Raw genomic sequence first — 22681 nt, 5'->3', positions numbered from 1 at the left:
CCTGGCCACTCCACTCCAGGAAAAGGCTGAGCAGTACTTGTTCTCTGTAGAGTTCATTTTTATATAAAGATTGGAATAGGATAGATGAAAATGGTAAGAACTGTAAAGATTTTAGAAAATGAAGTAGAACCCAGAGAAAATGTCCAAGCTCCACCATGTAGCACCAGCAACCAATTCTTGCACTTTCCTTCCCTCTGTTAGTAATCCCCTCCACAGATTCACGTAATTGGAAAAGTCATTTATTCCCTGTAAAGTCGCAGGCACCAGGCAGGTGACAGCCTGGACAATGGAGAGTGTCTGCCTTCGGCTGCTTTGTGCAAGAAGGCCACCTTAGGTCTCCTTGAGGACATTGATCTTGGCGCAGATCTTGAGGGCTGGGCCCAGCTTGATGTTCATGGCACTCATAAGATGTTCCTCTTTAAGTAATAAAAGGGCCTGTCCATCAATCTCCTGGGAACGAAACTCCTCTGCAATCTCTTGACAGCCTAGAAGAAAATGGGAATATGTATGAGAAAGTATACGGTAGCACCACATAGGAGGGACAAAAAACATGCAAACGCAATGGTTAATCCCAAAGTATGTGTCCTAAAATCAATAGTATGAAGATTTGAGACAAACTTTGGAAGAAAGGGAAATCAGCAAATGGCTAAAAGAAAGCCAAGATCATGGAGGAACTAAGTTCTAATCATAGAAATAACCATTCAAAATAGCCTTAGGTGGGGGGAATGGTGGGAACAAAAATAAATGTTTTCTTTTACACTGGCAAGAAAGGTTCAAATGAGCCTTTGTGACACTTCTTTAAGAGCACAGAACTCGAACAAATAGCAAAAAGGGCAGGGTGATTTCTGGAGAAAATCCTTGTCAAGAAGAGCTCATAAACATCCCTGCTTTGAAGAGAGGAGCAACAATGGCTCTTCCTCCACTGAAAGTCGTCTATCCATGGTAGGTATCACAGTCACACATAAAAATGTGCTTTATCCAAAAATTACTTGGTAAGAAAGCTGAATCAGGAGATGAAAAACACTGAAATTGCTGACATAACGATGACAATCCAGATGGAATCAGTTGACCAGCCTATAGGCACGTAAGTTGAATAAATATAAATATAACCTTCAAGCTTCTATGCTTAAAAGTCAGTTATGTTCCCTGTTCTCAAGGCTGTGCGAAGAGCTCAGGAAAACTAAGTACATATGTGACCTGAGTTCTTTCGGATAGGCCCTCAGTACCTTGTAGAGAAGCGATAAACTCATACACCTCCTCTACACTCCAACGGCTGGGATTACTAGACAGGAACACAGGGTTGATGCCGTGTAATTCTGGGGTAGGTGGAGCTGTGTTGGGGTTCCCCAGGTCTCGATCTCCATGCCCCACTCTCACTGATAAAGGCCCAGGAGATGTTGGAGAGAGTGCTTCATCATAACTGGAATTATCTGAACCCCGGCTAGAGTCCTCTTGACCCTATAAAGAAAACCGAAAAACAGATCATGAATAGGTTTCCTCTGCTCTCCCCAACCACCCTGCATTTGGGTTCATGTCGGGCATGGAAAAAAACTGAATCTTATCACAGTTTTTTGTACTTCATTTGCAAATGTCCACTCACCTGTCTACTCTCAAGTGCCTTTCAAGTATAAACTATCACTCTTGATTCTCCCCTTCTACCAATGATCTAGATTAGGGGTGTCGAACTCAATCAGAGAAGGGGCCAAAATCTAAAATCCAGCTTAAATCGCGGGCCAAATGGTTTACTGAACAGTCATAAACTGTCATTGTGATGGAAACGCAGCGGAGTGCAGTGATGACAGCGCGGTGCGGGCCACATTGCAAGGCCTGGCGGGACGGATTTGGCCCGAGGGCCTTGTGTTTGACACATGACACATGTGATCTAGATGTTCCCTACTCAAATGTAAGGATTAATGGATGCATAAACCAGCAATCAGAGGAGAGAAGAAAAAACAAGTCAGGATCTTTAAATCTGGAGTAAGGCAATCAATGCAAAACCGGAGTTCTGATCTCACACTGGTTAGGGCCATTTTAAAAGTAGCTGGCACTGGGACGGCAGCTCACCCGGTGTCGCTTGCCCTGGATCTTGGCACGGGCGATGTCGGAGGAGCTGCGGCGGGGTCCACGCCGACGAACACGAGCATAATTGACTTCTTGAAACTCTTTCATTTTTTTCCTCTTCAGCCGAAACTGGTGGCTGCAGCTCACATTATACCTACCGATCAGGCACAGGTAGGAGATCAAAGGTGCTACAGAAAACTACCTTGTTACCCTAAGCTGAAGGTGAGTTGGTATTTTAAGAGCTGATTTGGAGAAGACTAGGGAAGCAAAGGAGACACTCAAGGATCAGCTGTGAGACTGATGATCCCAGGGAAGGGCTATAGTTTTAGATTAAAACACTGCTGCCGAAACCGGTTTGGCTCAGTGGTAGAGCGTTGGTCTGCGGACTGAAGGGTCCCAGGTTCAATTCCGGTCAAGGGCATGTACATTGGTTGCGGGCACATCCCCAGTAGTGGGTGTGCAGGAGGCAGCTTGTAGATGTTTCTAGCTCTCTATCCCTCTCCCTTCCTCTCTGTAAAAAAATCAATAAAATATTTAAATAAAAAACAAAAAAAAACAAAAAAACCACTGCTGAAGGTAAGGAGGGGGAGCCTCCAGTACCTCTTAGCACAAGTCATGGAGCAGAATCTCTTGGAGCCTCGAAACTGGTCTGCAGGGGCGTACTTTCCACAGTATTCGCACTTCAGGAGATTCGCCTTCTTATCGAGCTCTGAAAAACAAGGCATCCCTCGAAAGCTGCCATGGGTTTCTGCTGCTGCTCAAACCCTCAGTAGGCCCAGAGCTGGACTCTAATTACTCTCCGAATTTCCCCCCAAAGGCCTACACCACCCTAAAGCATCAAGTTCAAATTCCAGGATCATAAAGGCATGTTCATTTTAGCCTTCCTATCCTTAAGCTAGACTATTTCTATTCTGATTACAAATTTATCCCAATTCAAACTCTCAGATTTCAAAGAAGATGGCATCTCTGAACAGGAGAAAGGAAGTAATTTCTAATGCCCAGAAAGATATCCCTCTCCCACAAAGTTCCCAAAAGCAGAAAGGAAATGTAAGTAAGTCTTTAATATAGATTATAAAACCTAAAGAGAACTGGAAATTTAGAAATACCCTATTTTATTTAGGTTATCTTTTGAAAAATATACCCTTATAGCAAATAATTTAACAGCTTATTTTAGCCTGACAAAATTCCCCCTAATCCTGTGGAATTCCTTTTGTATGATCTACATATTCTAGGATGTGATATAGTGTCTGTCTGGATGCACATTATATAATTCCCACTTTAAACGGATGATTACTATTTTATACTGAGTCTTCAAACACATCTGCATGAGCCTCCTTCCCCAGATGGGTCAATAAGTAAACACTTACCAGCAGACGGGCTGTCCCCTCCCAAGGGGCCACAGGACTGGTTCTCGTTCAGCCCCGTCAGGAGGCCCGTCTGTAGAGGCTTCTCAGACTCTTTCAGTAACTGAGAACAGCCCACCTGTCCCAGAAGAGGGTCACAGTTAAGTTGGCCTAATTCCTTTCTGCTTCTCCACAGCTTTCCCCGGCATTTCTCCCCATCATGCCTTTGCCTGGATTCCTAAGCTAATGGTCAAGTCTGATTCAGAGAGAATCATTTTCAATATAGGAATCAAGAGCCTAAACCAGGCTTTTTTCAGACAAACACGAGAACAAATTCTTACCCCGGCTCCGTTTTGTCCTTTCCTTCCTAAATTGAGGGAATCCACTAGCAGTCAGGATACCTACGTTCTAGTTTTGCAACTCGTGGTACTTAGGGTAGTCCGTTAACTTTCTACCATAATTCTCTTCACTATAAACCAAACCTAGTTTGTCTAACAAAATATTACAGCTTTTAAGGCCTTTTCTTCTCTTCTTCCTAAAACTTTCATTTTCTGGCCCGCATATTATTTCTTTTTCTCTTCCTTCTTTTATAACTTACCAAATGAACAACAAAACTGAATCATTCTCTAGTAACTAAATAGCTCTGAGCCTTCAGATTTTAGTGGCATTTGCAAAGACCAGTCAGTCCAAGCCCCCCCACTGGAAAGTCCCATCCTCCGGCGCCCTCACCGGGAAAGGCTCTGCTCCTTCCTGGATGACGAAGCCTTCGATGATGTGGGTGAGGATCTGGGGCTTCACAATGGCCTGTGGGGGTTTTGAGTCGCCCATCTGTCTGGACACCATGGCTAGTGTAGGAGGTGGTGCTGATGGGGCAGGAGCCAAGGATATTAGTTCACTGCTTGAGGTATTAGCATTCACATTGGTCACTGATTCAACTTTTTCTGGAAAATAAACACAAATTAAGGGACAGATATGGGATAATGTAACTGACCCCTCTACCCTGTTTCCCCGAAAATAAGACAGTGTCTTATATTAATTTTTGCTCCCAAAGATGCGCTAGGTCTTATTTTCAGGGGATGTCTTATTTTTCCATGAAGAAGAATACGGTACACCTTCATTGTTAAATGAAAATAAAGGAAATTTATTACCTGTATACGGTACGGTAGTACGGTAGTTGTCAATACAAACCAGACAAACTGTGAATCCTACAGTATCAAGAATTTACTCATTTATTCAATGACAATCATGTCATCATCTTCTGGAACATCATCATAACATCCAATTCCTGAATTTCCTGGTGAATTTCTTGTGACTCCATTTCTTTCAGAATCAGTGAACCAAATCTCTCATGTTTAGCCTAGGGGGGACCTTATTTTCAGGGGGATGCCTTATATTTCACTCAGAAGGAAACGTGTAAGTAGGTCTTATTTTTGGAGGATGTCTTATTTTCGGGGAAACACAGTATTAGCCAAGCCAGCCTAATCTTCGACAATAATACATGTTCACCTTTTTTTTTCCCCCAGAGAGAGGAACGGAGGAGGAGAGACAGATAGAAACATCAAGGATGAGAATCATCCATCAGCTGCCTTTTGCATGCCCCCTCGAATCCACATTGAGCCACACCAGCAGGGCTGCATGTTCACCTTTGCTCATTCACCCTGGATTTCGTTTTCTCAATCTACTCATTTGTCCATCAAGTTCAGACCCACACTCTACGGTCTGTCAGCACCCTCACTCGGAATGGTAATCTCTGTGTACTCCAACAGCGCTGCCGGAGGCAGCCTCTCACCTCCAAAGCCGCTCTTCTCCTCCATGGCCTTTGGGCTCTCTGCTACCGGAGACGCCTTGGCAGGAAGCATGGAACCCAATGTGGAGACGTCATCTCTCTCCTCCTCAGACTCAGCCTTGCGTTTCACACCCAATGTCTGGGGCTTACCCTATAAAGAAAAGAACAGAAAAGAAAACAAGAGTTATAAGTAAAGGAAGATAAGGAACCATAAATACTCCCTATTTTCAGAGAAAATTTCCTTAGTTCCAGATTCCCCAATTTGTATACTTCTGACAGTACTTTAAAATTCCTGGTCATTCCCAAGAAGTTTAACTTCCACCTCAGGACAAAAGAAAAAGCAACATTCATTAGTCCGGACATAGGCCTGGAGACCCCGGATTCATATGGCCCAACTAAGAACTGTTGTTTTCTAAAGATTATTTAGGTGGCCACAGCTATCTTGACCTAACCTAGTGCAGATCCAAAACCCAGAAAGACTTCAGTAGCAGATTTAGAAGTATGAAGTTCAGATATTACATACATTAACATCACTCTCTCTTACAAAAAGAATACCAGTATCTTAAGTTTCCATTAACCTCTCTCTCACAAAAGGAACAAAGAAATACCTTCTAAACTCTTCATTCCCCTACTAAGATAAGCTCCAATTCTACTCAGCCACAGTGCCCCCCTGGCTGGGTTGCTCAGTTGGTTAGTGTCATCCTGACATGCCAAGGTTGTAGGTGGGTTCAATCCCCAAGCAGGGCACATAGAAGAATCAACCAACAAACGCATAAGTAAGTATAGCAACATATCCCTGCCCCCCCTCTCTAAAACCAACCAACCAATAAATTTTTCTTTTAATTAAAAAAAAAGAGAGTGACAGTACCCTCCAAACGGTCAGACATCACTCACCGGCAGGTGCACAGACTGCATGTAGAAGGCAGCAGGGACCTGGGCTACAACAGGTGAGGAGGAGGCAGCCCCGCCCTTTACTACATGTGCTGTCCCCTGCACAGGAGCAAGGGTCATCCCAGAGGTCAATGTGGAAGGGCACTCCTGCAGCGCACCAGGAGCCTGGGATGATGGTGGCGACGAGGCCAAATGGGCCTGACTGGGCTGCATTGTGCCCGGCATCCCCCGGGAAGTAGGCACGGCAGCTGCCAGCTGTGCCAACCCCAAAGCCTGTGCCTGGGCTGTCCCTGGCTGTCGGGTGCCCACGACTTGCACAGGGATATGGGGTGGTGGCTGCTGGGAAGCTGACATCTTAGCAGGCCCTAACTGAGGTGGCTTGATCGGTGGGATAGGTGGTTTGGATTGGAGAGGGATGGGCGGCTTGGGAGTTGGGTCAGGTGGGAGGGACAGGGGTGAAGACTGAAGCATGGGTTGAACTACCAGGGTTTGGGCTTGCTGCTGGGACTGGGAAGGCGGGACCTGCTGAGTAGGGGGGACTTGTGGGGGCTGAGGAGCAGAGAGGGTTGTGGCTTGCTGCTGCTGCTGCTGCTGTTGCTGCTGCTGCTGGGCCAGCTGGAGGTGTGTGGCTGTGTGGAGGAGCTGAGACTGGCGGTGCTGGAACTGCTGCTGGTGGTGGATGGCGATCTGCTGCTGGATCACCACTTGTTTCTGCTGGAGGTGGATCTGTTGCTGTTGCTGAATCAGGGAATGGGGCTGGATCTGTGTGTAGGTGGCTATGGGAACCAGGCCCAGAATGAAACAAAAAGGAAGAAAAGCAGAAAATCATCATCATTGTGGAAAGTAAAATCGCCTTTCCAAATTGTGCCGTTTTGGAATCACAAAATGAATTGAAATCTAACCTAGAAGGACCTAAGAGATCACCTCATTCATTCTCTTTCCTGAGTCAGACATTGCCAGATATTACCATCTCTAATCTTAAAGATCTCAAGAGAAGAACTCCCTTGTTCAATCACTTTATGACCTCCAGTAATTTCTTACATGTACCTAACTTCTATTTTCTTTGAACTCAGTCAGGTAAGTTGGCCCATCTTCTATGTCAATGGACTCTGAGTTCCTCAAGGCTGAGTCCATGTTTTATTCATTTTTACTTCCCTCAAATCCAGCCCAGCACATTAGAAACACGTAACTGTCACTGAAGAATAAATTTCCATGAGGTAAGTATACCAACATCTTTCTACGAAAGTTAGTTTTTAAGACTCCTCAGTTTAGGTCCCCACCATGAGAAGTCTCAGGAGCAGGCAGCCGAAGGTTCTGACTTTACCCAGTTTCCACCACTGAAAATGAGTTGACAACCTCATTCCCCCCTCATACGCCTACCAGATTGTCCAGAAGACTTATCTGTTATGAAAGCACTTTGGAAACAGAACTGCTATAGTATGTAAATACTAAGTTATTAGTAATACAACTAATAATTAACTTTCATAAATAAATTATCCATAGCAACAACTTATCCATTTGTAACAACAACTAAAGTGCTAGAAATAAGGAAGGTAAAATTAAACATTACCAAGTAAAAAGAAAAACATTACCAAGTAAGGTACACATATCTAACTATATCTAATCAGAATCTGAAAGCAAGTATAAACTATTTGGGGTTGTTATTATCTATTCTTTTTCACCCTTATCATTGACACAGATGATCGTAAGATGACTGTGTGTGTGTGTGTGTGTGTGTGTGTGTGTGTTTTATTGACTTTAGAGAGAAAAGGGGAGAAATAGAAACATCAATGATGAGAGAGAACCATGGATCGGCTGCCTCCTGCATGCCCCACACTGGGGATCCAACACACAACCCGAGCATGTACCTTGACCGGGAATGGAACTGTAACCTCCTGGTTCATAGGTCAATGCTCAAATGCTGAGCCACACCAGCCAGGCACAAGTTGACTATATTAAACCAGGGCTCTATTTGCTAGTCCTAAGTGCCCTAGGACACTTATACCTCCTCTGCTCTGCACTGGGCTACCTAACCACCATTAAACACGGATGAGGAGAGTATTCATCCTTTATGCTAGATTGTTAAGCTCCATGAGGACAGGGGATCTATTTTTCAAAGATGTAAACCTGGCCATCCTAGAACATAGTATGCAACTGAACAAGAACTGGGTAAATGAATAGGTAGAGAAAGTAAACTAGAGAATTCAGGGCCTAAGGCAACTTGTGAAGTGATTGCTGCCTGGTGGAAACAGAAAAGATCTCTGCTACTTGTCCTCCTGCTCCCTGGACCAATATGATCAAGGGTGATCAAGGGTGAGAAGAAGCAAGAAAAAGGCAAAAAAAGAAATGTCTTCTAAAGTTTTCAAATGGTTCTACGAATAATGACATAATGAGAAGTGACCGTTTACCTGAGCTAATAAGGGTCTGGCTGGGAGCAGGTGTAGCTGTCCGTGTCAGGTTCATACCCACGTTCTGCTGACCAGTCCCATCCGCTTCTGCCTTCTTAGCTGCCGCACTTTCTGCCTCTGTCTGGCTGCCCTGGCTCACAGTCACTGTTTGGGCTGCAGGCAAGGGCTGCACCACTCCCGTGCCCTTCCTGGGACAGCTCCCACCACCCCCCATTCCTGAAGAAGGCAGCTGCCCCAATCCCCCAGGGGCCTGGCCACTTCCGCCTGGACCCATGGACCCTGGGATGCTATTTCCACTGCCTCCACCAGCTTGACTAAGGTTGAGGGACTGGCCTGAGGCCCCCGGGGAAGCCTGAGCCACAGCGAGGGCCTGGCTAGAGCCCTGGGAGAGGCTGGAGACAGGAGCTGCTCCAGGAGGAATGGCCTTCTGAGTAGAGCCTTGCATTTGAGGTCCTTGGGCTGAGGCCTGTTGGTTCCTCACTGCCAAGTTCTGCACCTGAAAGATAAGGAGAACAGGACTGAGAAAAGGTGAATAAGAGGCACTAGGGTCAAAGATTTCAGTGACAGATTAAGAAACAGCAAAGACCGCTACAGATATTCCACAGCCCACCTCAACTTGTATGCTCCATTTCCCAAATATATACATTAAAGGCTTTCCAGTCACCAGGGAAAAACTTACAGCAAATTTTATTTTTCAGTCTCCTTTATTCAGTTTCAAATCTATCACAGTCATTTATTCCTTCAAAATGTCTCAGATTTTCCCTTTTCTCTTCATTCATTCATTTATTCATTCATCCATTCATTCAATATCTACCAAATACCTACTATGCTTCAGGTATTACACTGGGTACTGGGAATGCAGAGATGAAAGACACAATCCCTGCTATTAATGAGTACTTTCTACTAGAAAAGACAAAAAATTCACCAGTATAAATATGACACTATGCACAGGTATGCACAAAGTGCTGTGGGAGCCCAGAATAGGAAGAGTAACTCAGAATGCAAAGATTAGGGAGGATTTCCTAACACAGGTGATGCTTGACCTGAGGCCCAATCGGTAATAGTGAAGGTGAGGGTTTGAAGATATAGGTAACATTTGCAAGACCATTGAGCCAAGAAAAAGAATAGCATTATTGGAAATTATAAATATTTCATTGGGTTAGAGGGAGTGGCAAGAAATGAAACTAGGAAGAAAGGCTGAGGCTAGGGGGCAGAAAGGTCCAGATCATGAAGGACTTCGTGTGTTAAAATAAAGAGAGTCTGTACTTCAGTTTGGAAACAGAACGCGTATCTATCATCTTCATTGTTGCATTCCCAGCACCTAGCACAGTTCCAGACACATAGTAAGTTCTCCAAAATATGAATAGAGAGAAGGAATGATCAGTATCTAATTGATTATTGAAGAATATTAATCATGATAAACATGATCAAATCTACAGTTGAAATCATTCTTTTAAACATTGCTGATGGAAATGTACATGAAATCAGTACAACTATCGAAAACAGTTTGGCATCATATCCTAAAATGCACATTCACACATGCTATACTCCAGGAATTCCTGAAGAGAAATCCTTGCCGTGTACAACTGGAGATATATATATATACATACACACACACACACACACACACACACACACATACATACATATACACATATATATATAAAAATGTTCACAACAACACTATTCATAGTAACAAGTGCCTAGAACAACCCAAATGAACATTATCAGAAACGAAGGTAAATGAACTATATTATATTCACACAATGGACTGTTATTGGATATGAAAATTAATAAAGTACATTGACATACAACAACATGGATGGATCATGACAGTAGCTATTAAGAAAGCATTCTCAAAGACTGCATACAGCACCTTGTGGATTGAGAAGAGCACAAATAACTTTAAAATAAAATGTGTATTTTTTATATATTTTTATACACAGGGGTAGACAAAAGTAGGTTTATAATTGTGAGCATAAAAAGTTTATTCTTGTATTATTTATTTGTTATATTATTTATGGTTATTATTTATCTACTTTTGCCCACACCTGTGTACACACCTGTGTGTGTGAAAGGCCTAAAAATATCAGCCATGTGTTCATCAATGTTGAAGCTAGATGGTAAGTACGTAGAGATTTATATCTTTATATGTTTAAAAATTTCCATTATAAAACTGTCTCTATTATATGTAAATCCAATAAAAACATATAAAAAGAGACACAAAGGAAGGATGAATTTACTAGAAGGAATCAGAATGTCCTCACTCTGGGTATTAGATGAATATCCTCACTCTGGGCAGTAGATGAAGCTGGGGTTGCTTATTGTATCATTAAAACTTACTGAGTAAATAAAAGTGCACCATGAATGGACCATTAATGAGAATGTCATGAGCCAAGGATTATGATTTATCAAATTCTGCATATCAGAAGTTCAATTTAAAATGCAAAAAGCAACATATACTTTCTAAGAAAACTTGTGCTGACAGTAATGTGGAAAGGCTGAAGTCAAGAGGTCAATTGGAAAACTAGTACAGTAATTCAGGTGAAAAATGAAAAGAACCTGGATTCAGGCAGTAGGAGGAAAGAAGAGAAGATGATAGCTTTAGAGCATGGTTTACAAGAATCATCAGGATTGGGTGCTGGGGCACTTAATATTATCTGGCAATGATACACTTTTTTTCTAGTCAGCTTCCTTTCCATAATGGCTATTTAAAACATTTCTACTTTCCCTATACATGAGAACCACTTCCTCTTTCCCCTCTCAGCTACCCCAGTGGAAACAATAAAACCATTATATGAGCATGCTTCACAATTCCACCACCAAACCTATACATTCAGCTGCAAAAGCACCCATCGCTTATTTCTCACTTCTCTACTTCTATCCTTCCTTCTTTTCAAGAAACTTATATAATCAATTCTCTCCTATCTCTTCAATCTCTCCTCTATTGGCTCCCTTCCATCAGCATTCTGGAATCTCACTTCCCCTCCCCCAGTTTCATCCTCTTTCCTGTTACTGCTAAACTTTTTTTCTTTTGTTTTAAAAAGATATGTTTTATTGATTTCAGAACAGATGGGAGACGGAGAGAGAGACAGAAATACCAATGAGATGAGAATCATCTATCGGCTGCCTCCTGCATACCCCACACTGGGGATTGAGTCCCAACCCAGGTATGTGCCCTGACCAGGAATTGAACGGTGACCTCATGGTTTGTAGGTGGACACTCAACCACTGAGCCACATCGGCCGGGCTACTGCTAAACTCCTAACAACTGTTTATGTTCACTGCAACTATTCCCACTCTCCAGTCATTTGCCTCACCCCATGACTCCACTGAACTAGCTCTCATCCATGTCGGTGGCTCCATCTTTCTTGCCATCCCTACTGCACTTGATGAAGGACCCTTGCCACTCTTGTTCCATTTTGATCCTTTGTCTTCGTGACACACAATCCAGATGTTTCTTGTCTCTATCAGTCACTCTTTCCTTCTCCCCTTAGGCAGCCATCACCCTTTACTCAGCCTCGAACTGCTCTATTTTCTAAGAGCTCATCCTAACCCTCAGGGCTCCATCTGAAAGGCTTTTCTCTTCCCAATCCATACCATATCCCTAAGAAATTTCAAACACTCCCTTGATTTCAATTATCATCTATATGCCTACTACTCTTGAATGTTTACCTCCAATTCAGAGCTCGTGCACCACATAAAAACCGCTGACCCAGTGTCGTCTTCTGGGTAGCACGCACTTCTAAGCCAGCATATCCAAAAGTGAACTTTACTGCAAATCCACTTCTCTAACATTCATCTCATAAATATCACTACCAGCCAAATCTCTGCAATGCCATAGCTCATCTCAGGCATCTCCATCAACCCTCTACCACTGAACGAGTTCTCCTTTTTTAATAACCTCCTAAGTTTTTCTCAAATCTATTCATTTCTGTCCATCTCAACATCTACCATTTACGATGTTGCTCTTCTCATAGTCACTCAAACCATTCCCATTTATCTTCCATAGAGGAGTCAACAGTCTTGAAAATTTTTTTAAAAAATCAAAAATGGAATCTCTCATGTCACTTCCATGCTTAAAATCCTTCCAAAGCTTCCCACTGCCTTTCAGATACAGCTCCACATTCCAAACACAGCGCCCAAGGTCTTGCAAGATGAGGTTTCTCTGACCATCTCCAACATCATCTCCATTCCTCTTTGCCAAACTCCAGGAACACAGGTCTTCTTTCAATTCCTCAAATATATAATACTCCTTCCCTCCTCAGGATCCTGGGACATGAGGTTCCTCTGCCTTCACCATTCCTTCAATGTCTCCACCTGACCAACTTCTATAGACCCAATTTAACTGTCACCTTCTCAGGGAGACCTTCCCAAGGCTACATTAACTCCCCTTCAGAGCACTCAGTTCGTTCGTTCGTTCTTTCTTTCTTTCTTTCTTTCTTTCTTTCTTTCTTTCTTTCTTTCTTTCTTTCTTCTTTCTTTTTTAATATATTTTATTGATTTTTCACAGAGAGGAAGGGAGAGGGATAGAGAGTTAGAAACATTGATGGGAGAGAAACATCGACCAGCTGCTTCCTGCACGCCCCCCACTGGGGATGCGCCCGCAACCAATGTACATGCCCTTGACCGGAATCGAACCCAGGACCTTCCAGTCCACAGACCAACGCTCTATCCACTGAGCCAAACCGGTTTCGGCTCAGAGCACTCAGTATTTCTAATGAAGCAATTATCAAACCATCCAAGTGATTATTTATTCGATGTTTGGTGCTTCAGTGATTTGTAATCTCTATCAATCTCGGAATTATGACTTTCATGGGCATTCAAGCTAAAAAATGTCTGATATATAATAATGATAGCTTGCACTCTGAAAACTCATTATGTCCAGGCTGTTCAAACACTTATACATATCAACTCATTTAGTCTTCACAATACACCCTGAGGTAGATATTTTATAACATCGTAGATGTTTTATATATGAAGAAACTGGCCAAAAGATGTTAGGTCATTTAACTAGGGTTATATAATAAATCATGAAGTTGGAATCTGGGCCTAACATCAGATTCACATTTTTAACCACTATTCTGTCCCTCCACATGTTGAACCTCAACAAGTAGATGGATAAATGAAACAACTGGATATGGAAGCAGTCTCAACCTCATCCTCTGATCCTACTGCTATTGCCAGAGTTTAAAACAAAGGTCTTACTTTCTTACTAAATGACCCCAAACATTTCTTTTTTCTTTTCTTTTTTAATATTTTTTTAATTGATTTTAGAGAAGAAGGAAGAAGAGAGAGAGAAACATCAATGATGAGAAAGAATCATCAGTCGGCTGCCTCCTGCAAACTCCCTACTAGAGATCAAGACCTCAACCAAGACATGGGCCCTTGACCAGAATGGAAACTAGGATCCTTCAGTCTGAAGGCCGACGACACTCTATCCACTGAGCCAAATCATCTAGGGTGCCCCAACCATTTCTTAGTAGGTTCCCTAATATCTCTTTCTTCACCAGGCACATATTTCCAGATGATTCTTTCTAATGTACCTGCTTTATCCTATTAATCAGTTATTCAACAACCAACAATGACTCCTGATACCTATGGAGTTACTTGGCTTTCAGACTTCTCCCTAACAATGACCTTTTCTCCCATCAAGCATGCTGTCTCCTCTTAATCCACTTACCACAACTCAGTCAGGTATGTGAAATTATGCCTTTACACATTACTGTTCTGTCTCCAGTTTTCTTTTTACTCCAAATCAAATCATACCCCTCTTCCAAAAATTTGCTCAAGTATCCCAAGAGTCAGTGAGAAGTAATGCAGCCAATGCTTCTCTACTTGTGTCACTCAAAGTTAGAGCAATTTACTTTTGTACTTCTTTGTTCTCCAAGCTCTTTATAAAGACTTGACACATATTTACTCTCAGCCCTCCTAAGTTTCTAGTATACATCTGAGCACATGAATAGAAAACTCAATATTACTTGCTAACTGATAAACTAAAATAAAAATAAGTATTATGAGATCCCAGTTTATATCCCATTCATAAAAGATAAAAAATTCAGGCTCAAAATATGTATACAACACTAATACTTTATATATATATTTGGGGGCAGGGAGATAAGGCATGGTGAGAAGCAATGGTGAGAAAGATTTCACTGGGACTACACTGTGAGCAGAAGCAGAGAGAGCTACAGGAACTCATAAAGAGAAGGAATCAAATATTCTGCCAGCAACTCAGCCATGTCAGCTTAACATCTATGGAACAGAATTCCCCCAACCATTCCTCATCTTCCAGAGATAGTACTGAAAGAAGAGAGAAATAAAGACTTCCTGAATAAACTGAGCCATCGAAGGCTAATAAAAATAAATAAATAAATAAAAAATGTTAAGGAAATCTGCCCTATGTTAAAAATAAGACTTCCCAGATCCAGAGGGCTATTCTCAGTCAAATCTATTTTCCTTCCTAATTCAAATAACTCAAAAGTTGTAAGAGACTCAAGTTCTATAGAAATTAAAAGCAAAAAAATAAAATAAAATAAAAATAAGAATCCTGAAAAGAGGTAATGAGGCAGAGGGTGGGCCTTAGTCTGTGGTCGCTCCCTTCATCCTCCCCAGTGCCCGTCCACAGGTCAATGCTGCACTGACCTGATCTGCATCTGCATGAACTCCCGGAGACTGAGCAGATGGCACCTCCTGCTGGACTGCAGCCACTGCCCCGTTAGGCATCAGGATGAGCTGGGAGGCTAGAGGCACATTCCGGCCCAGGGTCCGGTTTACCTGCAATAGGTTTCCCAGCTGTGGCTGGCAAGGAGAGGAGGAAGAGCAGAGGAAAGAGAACAAGAGGAGGAAAAGAGGAAAGACAGAAGAAATGGAAGGGAAGGACCACAAGACAAAATAAACAGAAGATACGAAACAGCGGAGTCCTGCCCCTTTCCACACCAACCCAGGAGGCCCTTATTCTCCATATGTGAGGATTCATCCAGAAGAAAACCTGGAATGTGTATAAAACTACAGGCTGATAACCAAGAGTCAAACATGAGAGAAGCTGAGACAATGAGAATTCCAGAACAAGTATTTATGTACAGTAAGTAGACAGGCTAAGAGAACACTCAGGATTTGTGTACTTGAGCCACAGGTCTAAAGATCAGAGTAGCTGATGCTAATGTAGTCCAATGTTAAGGTGAACATCTTCTAACTTGGGATCTCAATGTAATGTGCAGGCTACCTGTGAATACTGAGCCTAAGTAAGGAAGAAGTAGATCAGCTTGTCTTAAACCAGGTGGGTAACTACGGTTAAATAAAATAACTTTGCTCAAGTCCTAGCCAGGGACGAAACCATTATGCCCCTGGGTCACTGGCAGTGGTGTCTGTGGCTTACCCGTAGATACATCTGAGCCTGGGACTGGTTGAGGGGCGGGGAGGTGGTGTTCCCCAGTAGCACAGATTGGGTCAAAGTGGTGGCACTGGGAGAGCTCACACTCTGGGATCGGCTGATGAGCTGGGCGGCCGACGTGGTGGCCAGATTGATCTGTGTGATACAGAAAGGAACTAGGACTAAGGATTTAGGAGACATAAAAGGAAATGTAAATGACGGATAAACTCAGAGTGGCCCAGTGAGAACAGAATATCTCACTTTCATAGAGTCAATGGGAAGACGATTACCTTCCTATCCACAACTGTCATCCTGGCCACTCCAGGCTATTACCAAAGTAAACAAACTGGGCCTAACCACTGGCGTTAACAGCTGAAAAGGCAAAGGAACGAAACGGAACCAATTTTCCTTGTCACTGAAGGGTCCAGAGATTAGCCCCTTCCCTTTACCATGTCGTCTTCTGCCCCAGGATTTTCTTTCTCCTTTCTTACACCTCCTCATTAAGACGCATACAGATCCAAGTTGGTCACTTTGCCATTTACAAACTTTCTCTACCTAAGGGCAGTAAATACCACTGATGGCTCAATACACACTCCCAGATCAGCTGCACAAAGTTTAACCCAGAGACAAAGACCCAGTGAGAGAAGCCGCTGCGTGGGGAGAAGCAGCACTCACCGAGGCCTGAGTGGTGGCAGTCTGCTGCTGTGCTGTGCTGGCGTTTGGGGAGCTGGCTTGCCGGCTGGCAGCAATGGTGGCCTGTTAGGGATGAAAGAAAATAAGAGCAGAAGCAACAAAGGAAAAGGCTGTGAATCTCCCAGTAATAAATCAGAGGCATAAAACATAACAGACATTTCCAATAAGAACTGAGAGACCCTATTGTGGAGCTAGGACAAGTATATTCACTCTGCCAATAACCCTCACATTACCACGTGTGTTAACCCAACAACTCCCACGTAACCCTCCTGGGACAGCCACGCATCCTGTCTTCCCACTTTCTTTAGGTGGAAGATCCTTTGGTCAGGTCACATCACGAGTCCCTGGTAAACCTAACCCAGAGCTGTCCAGTACGAATATAACTCGAGCCACATAGTATGCACATTTTTTAAAAGAAGAAGAGCCAAAACCGGTTTGGCTCAGTGGAGAGAGCGTCAGCTGAAAGGTCCCCGGTTCGATTCCGGTCAAGGGCATGTACCTTGGTTGCGGGCATATCCCCAGTAGAGGGTGTGCAGGAGCAGCTGATCGATGTTTCTCTCTCATCAATGTTTCTAACTCTCTATCTCTCTCCCTTCCTCTCTGTAAAAAATCGATAAAATATATTTAAAAAAAAGAAAAGAAAAAGAAAGAAAAAGGCGAAGTATACTATAATTCTTTTAAATTTATTGGGGTGGCATTGGTTATATAGATTTCAGGTGTACAATTCTATAATATATCATCCTGTATTGTGTGCTCACCACCCCAAGCCAAGTCACCTTCTATCACCGTTTATCCTCCTCTACCTTCTTCCACTTTATTTTATGTAAGCCAATATATCTCATTTCAACATGTAACCAATGTAAACTACTAAGATATTTTATTTTTTGTCCTTATTAAGTCAAAATCCAAATTCTCAGTGCCCAGCCCCAATGTGAACTGGCCACACCTTGAGCTCTCATAAGCTACACCTGGCTAGTGACTACCACACTGCACAGTGCAGGTCTAGACATGGCCATCCTACTTCTAAAGGGGAGTTTTCCACAGTTCTTGCTGCAACCCCTGAAGCTAAGCTCCACTCCTCCTCCTCCAGGAGGAGCACAGAAGAGGAGACACGTTTCCAGCGTGGCCTAGTGGAGGCTGCCCTATGCCCACACCCACCTGTAGCACCATTCCCTTCCCTCCTGGGCCAGCTGGCTGCTGACCTCTCACCTGCTGGACGGCAGCCAGGCTATGCAGCTGGGCATTGCTGAGCTGCTGCTGGAGCATGAACTGGTGGAAATACTGAGCCGCATTGGGCTGTCGCTGCAGAGCCTGCAGAGCCTAGGAGGAGAAAGAGGAGATCAGCCCACTTAGACGCACTCCCAACTCCTATTCTACACAAATCGCTGTGATCCTGTGAAAGGGACCCGTGGCAAGTAGAGAAACAAAGGAAGATGGGAGTCTGGCTAAATCATCAACTTCTGATTTGTCCAGTTTGTTTATATAAGAACCAGTAAGTTCACATAGTAATCCTCAAAAAGTGGAGAAGCAATTAATTCTGCTATATTCTATTCTAGTCTTATGTATAAAGAAAAGTAAAGCAGTGTAACTCACATGAACGCTTATTTCCCAAAATGGAATCTGGAAATACATAATACAGCAAGAAAAAGAATTGGGACTAGACAGGATAAAAATCAATGAGATGTCAATTAATGTAAAGAGAAGAAAATAAAAGACCATATTCTAGGGGTACAACAGAGGTAATAGAGCCCTAAGGGGTTGGAAGGGGTGAAAAAATAAGAGTAAGTATTGTAGTAGCTTATGAAAGATTCTATCGGGTAAAATTTTTAAACACCTGGCATTTTCGAATATCTATAGTATAATGCTGATAGGTATTTATAAACATGATACTGGTAATTCAGTTTTAGTGTTAATTAATATTCTCTAATAATTAGAGCTATTCTTATGAGGTGCATAGTTATTCTAGCAACCTAAATATTTTAAGTAAAAGGCCCATTCCCAGATTTTGAAAAACATGGAATTTACTGTTTGTCTAAGAGTAAAGCTTTAATCTAAAGAGTTTTACACTCCATTACTCAGAATGATTTACACAAAAGACTGAAGATTAAAAGCCTGGCAATCCATGAAGAGAAATGGTTAGAATCTAGCTAGATGACCTGAGTGGTATAAAAACAAAACAAAAAAATAACACCTTCGTTTAAAGGCTGAATCTCATTCTCTGTCTGCTTGCTCAAATTGCTATAAATTCCTAAGATTCTCAGGGCTAGCAGGGACCTTAGTCATCACCTAATCTAACTCCCCCAGGTTTCTGGAAAGCAACTAAGGGCAATTATCTTCCAGCACCCTCGCCTACCCCAAGCCAACGCTCGCACATCACAGCCCCTCTGAGTTGGGCCTCACCTGAACTGCTTGCCGCTCGTACAGTGACATCTGAGCTATTTGGGGCCGAGAGCTGCCCCCGGAGCTGGAACTCCCATTGGTGGAGTTGGAGTTCTGCTCACTCTCAGTCTCCATGGCAGTGGTCCAGGGGCCCCAAGGCCGGCACTCTGACTCAAGACCTGGATAAAAGGAGCATAGGATTACCTTTGACACCTGATCTCAAACTTTTCCTACACGTTATTCAAATCAGAGACAAGAATCTTCCTCTTCTTCCATAATCCACAATTTCTAGTGTTACAACTACCAAATCTGCAATGCACTCTTCCTCCCCTCTGCCCGTCACAAACCCTCTTTTGAAGTAATGCGGTATCTCAAAAGAAACAACCTTTTCCTATTCCATCACAGCTGTCATTAACATAAAACAGCCGGAATGCCACCTCATACTACTAAGACCACTTTACATTCCCCTAACACTCTGTAACAGTTTAAAATCTTCCTGTTTAAAACTTGTAGCTATCTCGTTTTCTATCTGCACTGCTTAAAACTTATGGTTATCTCATTCTTATCAGCATCATCTTAACGACCTGACCATTGACTGAAAAGCCCGGTGCCTCCTCTCCCTCCTCTCCCGGAGCCAGGCTCTCTCTTCACATACATGACTTCTCCCAGTGCTCTTAGGTAAATAATAACATCCCCACTTGACAACTGTGGAAATGAGGTTTTCTGAAATTAAAGAAGGTGCCCTAGGACGTATCGAGCCTTTACAAACCAGAAGCAGCACATGCTTCTTCTTCAAACCAGAAAAAAGGTGTGTGATTAAGGCAGTATCATTCAGTGTGAGTACTCGCTGTCCTCATTTTATGGAGGCGGGGGCCTAGGATACAGATACGTTAAATACATCATGGAAAGTCATAAAACCGGGAGGTGGGAGGGCGAGGCTCCAGAGAGCCTGGTTCCAGCTCAGGTTACTAACACCTCAGGCCTGGTCCCGGCTCAGGTTACTAACAACACTTTCCCTTCTTGTACCTCAGTTTCCCCATCTGCAAAGGCTTCACAACTGAGTGTAATACGTCGTTTTAACAAATGACTCCCAGGTATTAAACATTAAATAGTTAGTAATGAAAATCAGTAAGAGAGTAAGATTCAACTTTTTTAGTCCACTAAAATGATCACCATCTGCCCTCTGGGGTGTACACTTAACATTCATGGGTGAAAACCAGGCAAAAAAATAAAAAAGAAACAAGAAGACGTGTATGCCTCCAAGGCAGCACTAAATGGTAAGGTTTGTCTTTGTTCATTCTTGTTTTCTCTTTTGTTTAACCTGGACACTCTATTCTGTACTTGAGGAATAGGAGCCATTAGAAATATTAGGTCAGCAAAGCACTCTTTGGTTTACAAATGTAAACATCAAACCAGAATTTGTCCACAGTTTTATTATGGTGGGTTTATCTTAATGAATGCATCCAAAACAAGCACACTAAGTAAATAAAATCAAACTACATGGCCTACAGAGTTGGGGAGATTTCTTGTTACTCCATTCCCAATATCACCTGATCGCATCAGTACCCCCCAAGAACTACCCCTCTCTTCAGTTCCATTTAGAAATAGCAAATGTCACTGAAAACTTGGGTATAATAACCCAGGATGAATATAAGGAGAAATCATAGCAGCTTCCACTCCAGTCTATCTTCTCCCCACATCTTTTGCCAAAATATCAAAGCACTAAACAGATACAGACCCATGAATCCTCATTATCAGCATGTGAAAAAAAAAAAGTGGGTAAGGGTTAGAGGCAGCACGCACAGTTGTATAGATCACGGACGGGGCTTAGTTCCCTGGACTCGAGACATGAGACCCCTTCACTAGCTAGGGAGGGACACGAATTCCTACATTCATAGGTGAAAATGCTAATAAACTATACGATGGATCCCTCACTGTCCCCCCTCTTCCCACCCCCCAATTCAATCCTTACTATTAATGTCTTCAGATTGTGACATGACTACAGAGATGGAAAAGGACCGGCTTTGAAGTCTCGGATAAAAATCAAGGGGGAGTTATCCAAAACCAGAATTCCTGCATTCCCAAGGCACATAAACCGAGTCGTCCGCGACCAAGGTTGGATTTGCAAAAGCGAGCACAGAACATAAAAACGACAAAAAAAAAAAAAAAAAAAAAAAAAAAAAAAAAGTTTAGGCGGCACGGTGAATTTCAGTTTTCCGAATTAAAGGGGAAGAAAAGAGTGAAAGAAGCCGGCCCACAGAGGTCCCCAGAAGAGCCGGCCCACGGGTCACCCTGAAAGGTAGGGAGCACCTGGGTGAGTAGGGGGGGAGTGGGTAGGGGCACAGATCCCCCTGGAGAGGGGCTAGGAAAGGACACAGACGTGGACCCGGTACCGGGCCTTGACTGAGCTCAGAGTATCCTTGGAGGGAATCGAAATTCCCAAAGCATAAAAAACTCTGTCCTGGTGAAAGGATGGGGAGCATGGGAAGGGGGTGGCTCGGGGGAAGACTGTGCCAAAGAAATGCAAGTCACCCGGAGAACAGGGACAGCAGACGCCCAGGGGTCCCTGGGTGTAGGGAGCTCCCTGATGAAAAACGGGGTTCCAAAGGGAAACCAGACACCACACCGTGGGGGGAAAGGGAGGACCGCGCCGGCCCGAGTGAGCGGGGAACTGTGCGCAGAGAGCGGGGCGACAGGCAGGGGGAGGCGGGCAGAAGTCCAGGGGCTGCAGACCGGGGGACCCCGCGGACCGTAAAAAGCGGGGAGATAACTAGACAGCGAGCCTGCTCGGGGGCGGGGGGCGAGCCAAAGTCAGAGGAGGAAAATGAATGAGAAAACGAGCGAGCAGTCCGGAGCAGCGAGGAGGGGGGCGGACGGACGGACGGACGGACAGCATCCAGCGCGGAGACGTGAGCGGCGGAGAGGAGCCCGAGCCGAGCGCGGAGGGAGGGAGGGAGGCAGGGAGAGCACCGGGGGAGGTCCCGGGCGTCACCCCGCCCGCGGCGGCCGGAGCCGCCACCTCCCCGCGCGGCCGAGCCCCCGGAGGCCCGCCCCTCCCCGGCCCGCGGGCGCCGCGTTACCTTCGCGCCCGGCTCCGCACCCGACGGCTCGCGGGGGGCGTCCGCCTCATGGGCAGAGGGGACCCCAGGCTGGGCGGGGGGCTTCGTCGGGCCTCGGCGGCGGCGGCGGGCTCCCCTCGCCTCCTCCCCTTCCTGGAGGGGCGGGGGCGCCGAGGGCGGGGTGGGAGGCGCCCGGCGCGGCCCGCAGCACCCCGCCCCGCCCGCCGCCGCTCCGGGTCCCGCCCGGCCGCCGGGGCTGCCAGGGCCTCCGGGACGGACGCGCTCGGGGCCTGGTCACTTCCTGCCGGGGCCGAGGGGTGGGGGCCGCCGGCCGGCCGGGGGCTGCGGGCCGGGCGGGGGGAGGGGGCTGGCGGGGAGGTGCTTCCGGGGCAGCGGACCCCTCCCCCGGCCCCCTCCCCTCGGCGCCCGCCTCCCCCTCCCGCCGCGGGTCCCTCGCTTCCTGCCGGCGCCCGTTGCCATGGCGACGGCGCTCGCGGGCCTCCGCGCTCCGGGCCCGTGGGGTGGGGGGGTGGATTCCCCCCTCTCTGCGCCGTGTCCCCTCCTTTCTCCTCTTTTTTTTTTTTTTTTTTTTTCCTCCTTCTTTCCCTCCGACTTCGGCTCCGCGGACGAAGGGAAGACACTGGCCCCTAGCGGGGAAGGCGCCTCCCGGAGAAAAAGGGGGAGAAGGC

The 22681-nt window shown here is 44.8% G+C and overlaps 1 protein-coding gene across 7 annotated transcripts; it reads right to left on the bottom strand.

Moving 5' to 3' along the window:
* Window positions 1-223: 223 nt before the first annotated feature.
* PHC1 (polyhomeotic homolog 1) lies at window positions 224-22174 on the bottom strand. Of its 7 annotated transcripts, none has more exons than XM_036457373.2 (15): window positions 22014-22174; window positions 18955-19112; window positions 17764-17874; window positions 16537-16617; window positions 15868-16017; window positions 15135-15290; window positions 8490-8985; window positions 6085-6857; window positions 5194-5341; window positions 4134-4345; window positions 3429-3543; window positions 2662-2770; window positions 2065-2215; window positions 1227-1458; window positions 224-485 (listed from the first exon to the last, which is right to left on the bottom strand). In XM_036457373.2, exons 2-15 carry the CDS (start codon window positions 19066-19068, stop codon window positions 331-333), a joined length of 3003 nt encoding a protein of 1000 aa, XP_036313266.1. In that variant the 5' UTR covers window positions 19069-19112; window positions 22014-22174; the 3' UTR covers window positions 224-330. The 7 variants fall into 7 exon arrangements, with proteins under 7 accessions (XP_036313266.1, XP_045443696.1, XP_045443694.1 ...); XM_045587740.1 differs by lacking the exon at window positions 22014-22174 and adding an exon at window positions 20906-21045 and having other exon boundaries at window positions 4134-4267; XM_045587738.1 differs by lacking the exon at window positions 22014-22174 and adding an exon at window positions 20906-21043 and having other exon boundaries at window positions 15135-15266.
* Between the last annotated feature and the right edge of the window lie 507 nt (window positions 22175-22681).

This window comes from Pipistrellus kuhlii, unplaced genomic scaffold, assembly GCF_014108245.1.
Source record: "Pipistrellus kuhlii isolate mPipKuh1 unplaced genomic scaffold, mPipKuh1.p scaffold_m20_p_3, whole genome shotgun sequence".
Taxonomy (NCBI): domain Eukaryota; kingdom Metazoa; phylum Chordata; class Mammalia; order Chiroptera; family Vespertilionidae; genus Pipistrellus; species Pipistrellus kuhlii.
Note: the sequence above shows the minus strand (reverse complement) of the source record. Positions and strands in the feature narration are given on the sequence as shown.